At 39.8% G+C, this 10,457-nt stretch overlaps 1 protein-coding gene and 1 long non-coding RNA gene across 4 annotated transcripts in view; both read right to left on the reverse strand.

The window, feature by feature from the left end:
* Positions 1–3,390, reverse strand: part of LOC132472486 (troponin T, fast skeletal muscle-like) — a 7,743-nt gene extending 4,353 nt beyond the window's left edge. The window contains exons 1-3 of one of the 3 annotated variants that reach the window (XM_060072103.1): positions 3,187–3,390; positions 2,023–2,040; positions 1,464–1,484 (exon numbers count right to left, since the gene is read on the reverse strand). In XM_060072103.1, the coding sequence (XP_059928086.1) occupies positions 1,464–1,484; positions 2,023–2,040; positions 3,187–3,343 (196 nt within the window). In that variant the 5' untranslated portion in view covers positions 3,344–3,390. The remainder of the gene's footprint in view (positions 1–1,463; positions 1,485–2,022; positions 2,041–3,186) is intronic. The other 2 variants (XM_060072104.1, XM_060072106.1) reach the window with 2 other exon arrangements.
* Positions 3,391–4,063: 673 nt separating this feature from the next.
* On the reverse strand, positions 4,064–7,519 carry LOC132472488 (uncharacterized). The gene is made up of 3 exons (XR_009529086.1): positions 7,277–7,519; positions 5,220–5,259; positions 4,064–5,122 (listed from the first exon to the last, which is right to left on the reverse strand). It is a non-coding gene; the product is annotated as an uncharacterized LOC132472488 (long non-coding RNA).
* Between the last annotated feature and the right edge of the window lie 2,938 nt (positions 7,520–10,457).

Here is a 10,457-nt window from a genome sequence, read left to right on the forward strand (position 1 = left end):
ATTCTGTTGAGAACAGCATGATATGAGGAGTTTGGTTAGTGATGGGGAAATACAAACACAGTTATATTCAAGGACTGTAAGAGACAATTTCACACTACAAGGACAGAATTACATTTGATAACATACTGTCAATTTGAATTCAAAAGGCGAACATTCCACTGAATAACCTGTTTATAAACAGCACTAGACTTTGTTGAGTAAGTTAAAGTACCCTTAACATACTTCAGAAAGTAAAATAATGTTTAGGTTATGTTAATAGGTTTATTTTGTATGTTTCACTCATATTGTATTGACTTCCCTTCTAAATGTTATTGTTTTTCCGTGAGTTAGTATTTCAAAAAAATCTATATCTAACATACCTCCAGTATGCTAGTATGAATAACTAGGCCTACATGGTGACTGGTATTACTTTGTTTTATTTGTATGCAATTCATAAAGTTTAGTTTTTTGTTTGTTTTTTGTTCAAATAAACCAAAATACCCGACTGTTAATATTATCCTTTCATTAAATTAAAAGGATTTATTGTTATTAAAGGCTAACTTCAAGATTTTTCAACGTATTTTCCCATCATTTGGGGTCTAAGGAACAAATGCCGACAACACTTTTTGATATTGATCCAGTATTGAGCATGAACCCTGCAGCCGTAACCCGCAAAACAGGCTGCTATGTTATCCTTTGGGGCAATAGTGCCCTTTCAAAATACGTACTCTAAAAGTCTGTTTTTGCCACCGATTCTTTAAAACAACAACCTTGTTTTTGTGACTGACTAAGTCTTGTGGTCTAAGTCTCAAGGAGAACCCCTGCAAGAGTTTGGTTGTGGCAGGAATGGAAGGGTAGAAACGTGACTTCGATTTGGAGAGAGGACTGCTATAGTTGCAATAGTTTGTTCTGATGGACTACAGAAAGCATAGCTTAGTTAGCTAAAATGTTTTGGTGAAGGAGGATTGAGATAGCAACGACAAAAAGGAAATTTCCTTCAACAACGCAACATGAGATTTAAGAGAAACTTTGTTGGACTCTGTAAGAAACATTCCAGATCAAGCGAAAAGTAAGAAGAAGGAAAAAAAAACGTTATAGCTCCCTGTCAGGATCCTTTTCCATAATGTTGTCAGACACTAAAAATGACAACCTGAGCCTGGGTCAGTGGCAAAAACAAGCACTTTAAGATTACTTACATTGACGGAGCACTAATGCAACAAAGGATTGCATTGTTGCATGTTTCACGAATTACCAGTGCAGTGTCTCACTACTTGACCAATTTCAAAAATTGGACAATTGCATGAGTCCTGTACACCTTGAGCAAAAAGAGTCCGGGTTGAAGAAATCCCGGTTATCCTTTAACTACATTACCTTTGTTATTAGCATATTAAGCTGGGGTCAACTCATTCATAAACATGGGGGAAAGAAAAACCACGAGATTCACAAGCAAGGCAAACAGCGACTCAGCAAAAAATACAAAATACCATCTTGATCTCCTTCCTCCCCTGGTGGCGTACGAGTCATGCAAATGGAATGAAATCAAACAAAAAAACAGAGAAGAAGCAGAGCACAGATGAGCATTGGGATCTGCAGCGAGTCCCCAGGATTAATGAAAATGATCACACTGGTTTTATGAAACTCTTCCCCGCTGACACAGTCCAATTCTACAAACAAACCAGTTTAAAGTTTCTGTGGACCATGTTCACATAGGTATCCTCATAGGGCAACACAGGTGTAGCTCATGAAATGTATTATGGGCCTGCTGATTTTACGTAACCAGAGCACGGCTGGTATACTTATCTTCACTAGTTTAGTCTACTACCCGTTCCCTGGTCTATAACAAGAGCAGCCCCATAAAACCTACAGGTACATTGTGTAGCTGTGTTGGTTCTATGATGATGCCTCTGTGAAAGTGTCAGCTGCAACGCTTACGGGACCAACAAAAGCTATACCACTGGCCCTCGGAAGGTCCGGTGAAAGTTGCCGGGCCAACAGTGTAGCAGATTGATTGGTTGCTTAATATGTAGAAGTATATACACATACCTTCCTCTTCATAGGCCTCTGCATGCAGCAAGCGCCCAAAGCAAGAGCAGAAGATATGTCATTAGTTACATGAGCACGGGCACTGGACAAAGCCACCAGCACTGCACAGCAATAACCTGTCCACTGTCAAGTACAGAGTCTATCAAGCGCATGGGCACAGAGAGAGCTGTACATATTAGTTTGCTAGAACAGTGGTAGCCACTGAAAGTAATCACTTCTTTGATTTGTTTGTTTTTGGGTCAGGGACAGGGAAGCTGTGGTTGATGATGTCTAGAATGAAACAAAACAGCTTTACAGTGGCTATGACTGTGGGTAAATACAGCTTGGGAAAAACATCGAAGCATTATTGCACAAATAAATAGAATTATAACAAAACATTTGAATAAAGCTCCTGATCGACCCGCAACAGAGGTAAATGCTTTGCACTAGACAGAGATAAACGGTCACAAACATCTTCCATCATCACGTTCTCCTCCCATTATGAAAACAGATATAAACTGATAAAAGACAAGGAAATGGTCTGATATGATTTGAATGTCTCTTTTGGCCTTTTTCAAGTGACATTCAAATCAGGTTTGAATAAGGTGTTGCAAAAAAAACAACCAACCTTATCCTAAAAAAATATATGAGGTTCGTCTGAACAAATCCTATATTTTTAAATAATAAAATGAAGAACGCATGTCAATGGGATTTTCTTATGAGTGAAGAATGGAAGGCAATTCGTTAAAAAAGTTTACCTTCTTTTCCTCCTTATAACACTATTTAGATATCTAATATGAAAAATATCTTGCTGTTTAATATTCTAGCCATTTCTTTTTACACCAAAAACCTTTGCCAACCCCTCTTAGGGGGAACGAGAGGCAGGAAAAACAAAGAGTATGATTAGCTTTATGGTAGACTTACTACTGATGGGACTTTTGTCTTTTTTTTTGTCTCATCGTTAAACATGTTTTAACGAAATGCACATTGCCACCTTCTCAATTTGTCTGATATGAAGAATGGCAACACAAGAAGGAAGTGGCTATAGAGCCAGGGCTATGGACACTTCCAGGCTTGGCTCGGTTCTGTCTACAACAGAAGTGGATCGCCAGTCTATTTTGGAGTCGGAAAGGGGGTGTTTTGTGGGGTGGCTGAATGTCTTTTAGCCACAAAAGATCAACATACCTTCCTCCTCATGCACCACCTCCTCCTCCTCCACCTCTGGAACTGGCTCTGGGTCGGCCTCTACCTCGGCCTCGGCCTCTACCTCGGCCTCGGCCTCGGCCTCAGGTGCCACCTCTACCTCTACTTCCTCATCTTGGGCTACAGCCACGCACAGCATGCACCACGCCACCAGGGTGAGGAAGGGGGGATCGGGAAAAGGCCATACACACAAAGGAGATGTCACAGAAGGATGTGTTGTTGTGTTGAATTACATTTGAGAGAAATGGCTTCAGTGACGCAGGGGATGGATGGATGGATGGATGGATGTGATTGGATGTGGGAAGGAGGGATGGGGGTGGGGGCTGGGGGGGGTTGGAGCGGAGCCGTGATGCTGAGAACAATAGAGAAAGAGAGAGAGAGACAGACAGACAGACAGACAGACAGACAGACAGACAGACAGACAGACAGACAGACAGACAGACAGACAGACAGACAGACAGACAGACAGACAGACAGACAGACAGACAGACAGACAGACAGACAGACAGACAGACAGACAGACAGACAGACAGACAGACAGACAGACAGACAGACAGACAGATGGATGGACAGAAGAGAGACGCAGATCATGAAGTACATGGCGATGGCTGGAGGAGAGTCAATGAGATCTCATTGACAGGATGTGGCATGATTGGACAACGGGCTCATTTCCTTGACTGGAGATACTAGTGTTGAAGAAACAAACCATGCAGACGTTAAATAAAAAGAACAAGTAAAACACATGAGGCAATTATATATGATCACTAAAACCCAAAGTGTAGATGTTTTTGGGAGGGAATTAAGGATGCAAGTTCAGTATGTGAGCTATAATGAATTAATAAATACCAGAATTAAAAAGTTTTCTCAGATATAGATTTATTAAGCATGAAAGCACATACAGGATTTTTTCTTAAAATATGTTTATACATATATATAGATAATCGTCATTATCTACTATATATGTGATCTTATTACAGACTACAATGCAGAAGGGGTGGTTTTGTTATATATGGCATATCATACTTTCATGTCATACAAAGACTACAGCAGATTGATAAGCATAAATAAAAAATTGAAAAATAGCTGAAATGTCAAGGCTTGTAGGATCAAACACATGCCATATTATTTTGTTGGCTTGGCATTGATGAAAAATTAGTAAAATAATAAATATAGCAATATGGATCAATACGGTTTACCTTCCTCTTCTTTTGTTTTGAGAAACAAATGGGTGGTGGAAGAAAACATGAACATCACATTATGTTGGAAATGCTTATTCAAACATGAATGAGATGCTGTTATTATTATCAACATTTAGATATCGATATCTTTCAGATATCGATATCTAAAGCCACTGCCTATTATTCAGATTGACCGAACTTCATTCACTTGTAGATAAAATGTTGCATTTCACTTTTGTAATCTATTAACCCCACTGTAACAGCATATTCATCTATCTCACCACATAGGGGAGACATTGTTTAAGCTTGAACCAGATCTGTGCTTCATTTCATTGGTAGGGCATCATAATATATATTTATTCAATTCAATAAACACTGAATGTGTTAATATTTTATTCTCTCAGTTTTGTGTCAATAGTCTATTTTATCTCATTTATTGCAGTTTTCAATGCGCTTCTCTATAGTTTACATTGGTGCCAGTGTGGTGTGGTCCACACAGTTTAGGCCTATGAAGAAGTACTGTAAAAATAGAGAGCTTTGTAGCGTCAATCCCACAGAGATATAATAGGAACGATGACTCCTCCCCATAGAGTCTGTAGGACTGACACTTTGGTGGTTATATACAAATTAAGCCCTTGTAGCCCTGTCTTATATAATAATGAAATTATTATAACTAAATAGCTAGAAATTAAACTAATTTCTATAAATTGTATATTTTACACTTACCCTCCATCTGATCCCTGAAATATGAAGAACAAGACAGTTTAAGGGCAAAATACATAATTGTATGCAGACACAGCTTAAACTAACGTTCATGAATCATGGCTTAATACTCACAGGTCCTCAGTGTCAGACATGGTGGCAAGATACTATGCACCTTAATGGAAAGAAGAATACGATGAGCTTCAACTCTACCTATGCTGATAACATTTAACGTTTATTATAAATCGTACGCCTCGCCATCAATTGTTTCTGTTAGTAAATTCATGTAAAGTAATTGTGCCAGTATCTAATTTACCAACAGTTCAAATAATAACATCATAATGTTTAACTCTGGTGATGATACACACTGTCAATTCAACAAGCACATTTAGTGTGACGCCAGTGCCACATATAACAGTCAAACTGAAAGAAAGAACTGAAAGGTTAAACGTTTCAATGACCTAGCATTTCCACATCCGAGCCTTTTATTTTGAAGTCCCCCTCAGCCTTTTGTACAGCGGCCCAGGGAGACACTCACTCTATTTGCACTTCATTGTGATATATATATTTATAAAGTGTCTTTCAATGACTCCTTCACACTTGGTGTTATCGCACAGCTGCAAAGGTCTTTGAGGATTACATGGGGATCATATTTCTGACCATCAGCTGAGAGCCCGGTCCAAATAGCATCTCTAATCCCTGTTCGCAGCATCCATTCCTTGTCTAGCTCATCATATGGACAGGATTAGAGGAGCAGCTTCCACTGTTGGGTTTGGAGACTCTTCATAGCACCGGAAACCCAATCAGCGCAAGGAAATGTCCCTGTGTGAGGTATTGTCTTGGATGAATAGGCCCGTTAATAACTTTGAGTTTAGATTTACAACAACCATTGGCCTTGCTGTGTATCTTATTGCTGTATGAGGCTGACATTTGGTGCTGACATTTGGTGTGATTTTTTTTTTATATCTTTCTTCGGAAGGCATAGAGAATGTCTGTGGCCTTTTGATGTCTAGGTCAAACATTCTTCTGTTTTATCCAGCCAAGGACGAACAAGTTGGGTCCTTAAATAACCAGAGGTGGTGAGTTTATTCAGCATCAAGTGCCAGGAGGCTGTTGTCAGATGGGCACCATGTGAGAGGCCTGCCCAGCCGAGTATGTCTCGGCAACATTGTCACCAGGATGGACAACAGTAGGCCAGTGCACTTAGATTTACTGTACCGACGTGCGGTTTATAACCACGCTCATGGCCTAGCAAAGAGGCATGTAATGGTGAGAATGATGGCCGTGATATTCTCTGTGAGCGATAAAGTGAGGAAGTTGTTGAGAGAGAACATTCGAGAATGATTGATTGATGACAATTTTTTTATATTTCTACTAGTATGAAAATGTATATAGGCCAATTGCATCTTTTGGGTCCAGAAAAAGTCACACCTCTACAATTAGAACTGTTTTAGCTCAGCAACTAATCACTGACTAAAGCCTTTCATTTGCATGGAGTAGTGACATAACACCAAGTCATCAACCTATTTCACTGTTGCACAGTGCTAATAATTCAACACTGTGATATGTTTAAGGACTAGCTCAACGGTCACATTAACGGTATTTGAACTTTTGTGTATTAAAACTTTAACCAACATTTGACTGTATTTAAACAGCGTTGTATTTGAATAATGATTTAAAACATCTTAGGCCTCATTACACACAAAATTAAGATTTAAAAAGTACTCCATAAAACAGTAATACCTCCATTAATTCAAATCAAAGGCAGTGATGTAAAACAGTCCTGAAAAAATTACCCAATAAAAGTTCTAACTTTCTCGGTACATAAACAGAATATGCCATGCAGAATATATTTGAAATGTTCCACATTGTTACAACATTCGTTGCCTGCATATGCATGTCACATGCTAGATTCCGAGCCGTTGACAAGGGCTTGTATTGCAGAGAGTAGAATTGTAGCATCTAAGTAATGATAAAAAACCCAATGGAATAAATAGCCTCAAACTCATCCCAATCTGTCATCGCTGTTTCACAATTAACAAAATATTTTACTGTAAGATAAGGTAACTTTATGAATCCCAGAATGGGATGTTATAATTGAAATGTAATAATTAATATTCCAAAAGAAAAAGAAAAAAGCTAAAAAATATGTAAATATCCTTAGGACCCTGCCTAAAGTCTAGTTGTCTTACCTCAGAGAGGGAGATGGGTGTAGGCTTCCCTGGTGATGCAGCTAGTCTGTAAGACCTGCAATGTATGCGCTCAGAACAAGTCCTAGTGTTATAGTGATACGTTAGCTCACAAGCCCCCCTTATTGGCTGGGGATGTGTGTGAGGTAGGGCTACCATGAACGGCTGCTGACATCTTTAGCTGGCCAGCTTTGCATAAGGAGAAGCCTGAAATGCTGTGGATAGTAGAAGAGGGCTCAGGTTGTGGAAAGGAGCAGCTGAGAAGCCTCTGTTTCTATATTTACAGGGAGACAAGGCAGCCAGGAATTATCATGGAGGGGTTAATCCAGCTGGGGTAGAGATGGGGAGTGGTCTTCACTGACAACCTGTGGTGACACATCAGATTGGCATCCAGACAATGCCTCTGTGTTTCACGCCAGAAAACAGAGCGTGCATATAACTTGCTGCCACTCAGTCCGCCAGTGAGTTGTTTAGTCAATGAGCTACATTATCAATCATTAGGTGTTTAGTGAGACAGGCACGAAGACTGTATGTATTATTGTTAAGTCAGTTAGTAGTAGTAAGTAGTCCATTATTTAGCATTGTACTAAATTCAGCAAAAATAATGGGATATTTGAAACTTAAAACGTAAATTAATAAGTTAAATATTTCCTACATTACTTATTGACACTGCAGTTATTGTATAAGAACAATGACTGAATTTGATGTATAAAGAATCGAAGAAGACCAAATTGATACAAGACGTGGCAGAGTGATACTTGAATAGTTTTTGCTACAGTGTTGACTAGTTAGCTGGTTAGCTAGTTAGTTGTCTAGGACATTTAAGCTTGAGAAGATCCTGCTTCCCGCATGCATTATCATGACTGTCAGCACCATTTAGTGACAATCTTGTTCAAGGCAGGATAAGGTCGGGTTTCAAGACTCGACTCCTGAGGCTCAACAGTGGGGCTCAAGAGGGGGCAAACAGCTGGGACAGTCATAACCCATTACCCTTTGAATAACGCTGTGGAGTGAGTTTGGTTGAGTCAGGTTGTTAAGACTCCGGGATGGGTGAGGCTGCACACCTGTGATGCATTGGGCAATCAATGCACAAAGGTCAAACCCATGACCAGCACAACACACACTCGAGTCAGAGGTGCAACAAACTCGTTTTAAACACCTGTCTATGTACTTGTCCTTGGAGATGCCGAGTTAAAGGTGATGTATTATACCACCAGGTGTGAGTGTGATTGGACCTTACAAGCCTTTTTGAAGATCTGCCTCTTCTGACATCTCAAGTGGGCGTGTCCATCTAGAAGTATTAAAGATAGATGAGCAACCTTTGCTAAAGTCCAATCCAATCAAATCCAACTTTATTTGTTAAGCCCTTTAAAATAACCACCATTGACCAAAAGTGCCTTACAGAGTAATAAGTTAAAGACATCACAAATAAAAGACAAGAAAACAGCTCAACAGGACAACATAAATAAACAACAACAAGATAAAAAGATAAGATAAAAACATAAGTTAAAATTGCAATGTCTGTGTCTAAGAGAAGAATTGGGTTTTTTGACAAGGCATTCTCAGTCTAAAACCAGACAGAGAAGAGTCCTCTCTGATGTGCTAAGGCCAGTTCCACAATTTTGGAGCCACAAACAGCAAAGGCACGATCCCCTCTGAGCTTCCGTGTTGTTCTGGGCACATTCAGGAGCAGCTGATCAGCTGACCTGGGAGAGCGAGTGGGTGTGTACAGGTGTAGAAGCTCATAGAGGTACTGTCACAAAGGCCTTTTATTTTCTCTGAACCATCCTGTGACACAATCCACAATGTTTACAGACCAACTGATCTCCAACATCACAGGAAGGAGCTGGGCCCTGAAGACTGGTAAGGAAATCCAAAAGGTAGGGCTAGATGTTCAGTGTACTGGGTTCTATGTTCAATATGAACATAGATATGATTCCAATAGTACTAGATCTCAGGGTCCAAAACAGATTTCTCCAACCACTAGGGATTTAGGATGCTAACCGGCCGAAGGATGGATGCAGGACATTGATGCAGGCCTAGTTAACTCTCTTCATCTGAACTTCAAGGTAGCCATACTTCAACATTCCCATGTGGTGGCAGGGTATGGGCAGCTTCTGATTATGCCCGGGACAAGGTTCAAGGTTCTCCCCTTTCGAATTGTACATGACCCCTGACACCTGTATGAAAGTTTTCTAGGCGCCCCAATGGCAGTTTAGATCTGCTGTAATTAGTTTTACTTATTTATGACTTATTTATAATAAATTTTCTTCAATATGCAAACCCCCCCAAAAAAACATAACATACAATTTCCACAAAAAGAACCGCAGACTCAGGGATAAATTAATTATTTAACGAATATGAAGGAGGTGTCAAACTTCTCAAATTAAACCTCCTTTCAAGTGGAATAAACTGCCTATAACTCACGAGCAGCATACTGTATTGGTGTGTGTGTGTGTGTGTGTGTGTGTGTGTGTGTGTGTGTGTGTGTGTGTGTGTGTGTGTGTGTGTGTGTATGTGTGTGAGTGTGTGTGTGTGTGTGTGTGTGTGTGTGTGTGTGTGTGTGTGTGCGTGTGCGTGTGCGTGTGTGTGTGTGTGTGTGTGTGTGTGTGTCCTCTACATCTACTCAGCAATGGCAAACTGCCACTACAGCATCTTTAGTGCCATTCCTGTGGTTTTATAGTTTTGTGAAAAAGCGTATGACAGCAAACAACTGACACAATTATAGTTGCAAGCAGACATGGGATGGGGGGGGTTTCAGGAACAAGACATAATGAAGATTATTTTATTTCCGTCCATGTGTTGGAGTGTTAGGCATCAAGTCGGCCCTCGTGCCCTTTTTTGGGCAGAATACAAACAATCGACAGTATACATTAAAGTCATAACAAACTCAGAAAATGCCACATCTTGCATCTCAACATTTTGCAAACCTCACAGTTGTGTGCTGCCAATCAAGTAATGTCTGTGCAAACTTCAACAGAACACAGTGACCCAGACACCCTTTATTTCAAGACATTTAGAACCATTTTAAGAAAATAAAATACAACACATCATACAAGTTGCCAAACCAATATCTACAAATTGTGTTGAAATTCCATGAGAACGACTTGGATCAAGGCAACTAAAATGACCAGACCTGCATACATATAACATAACTTAATTATTGCATATTCAAACAAAACAT

This window comes from Gadus macrocephalus, chromosome 14 (genome assembly GCF_031168955.1).
Source record: "Gadus macrocephalus chromosome 14, ASM3116895v1".
NCBI lineage: Eukaryota > Metazoa > Chordata > Actinopteri > Gadiformes > Gadidae > Gadus > Gadus macrocephalus.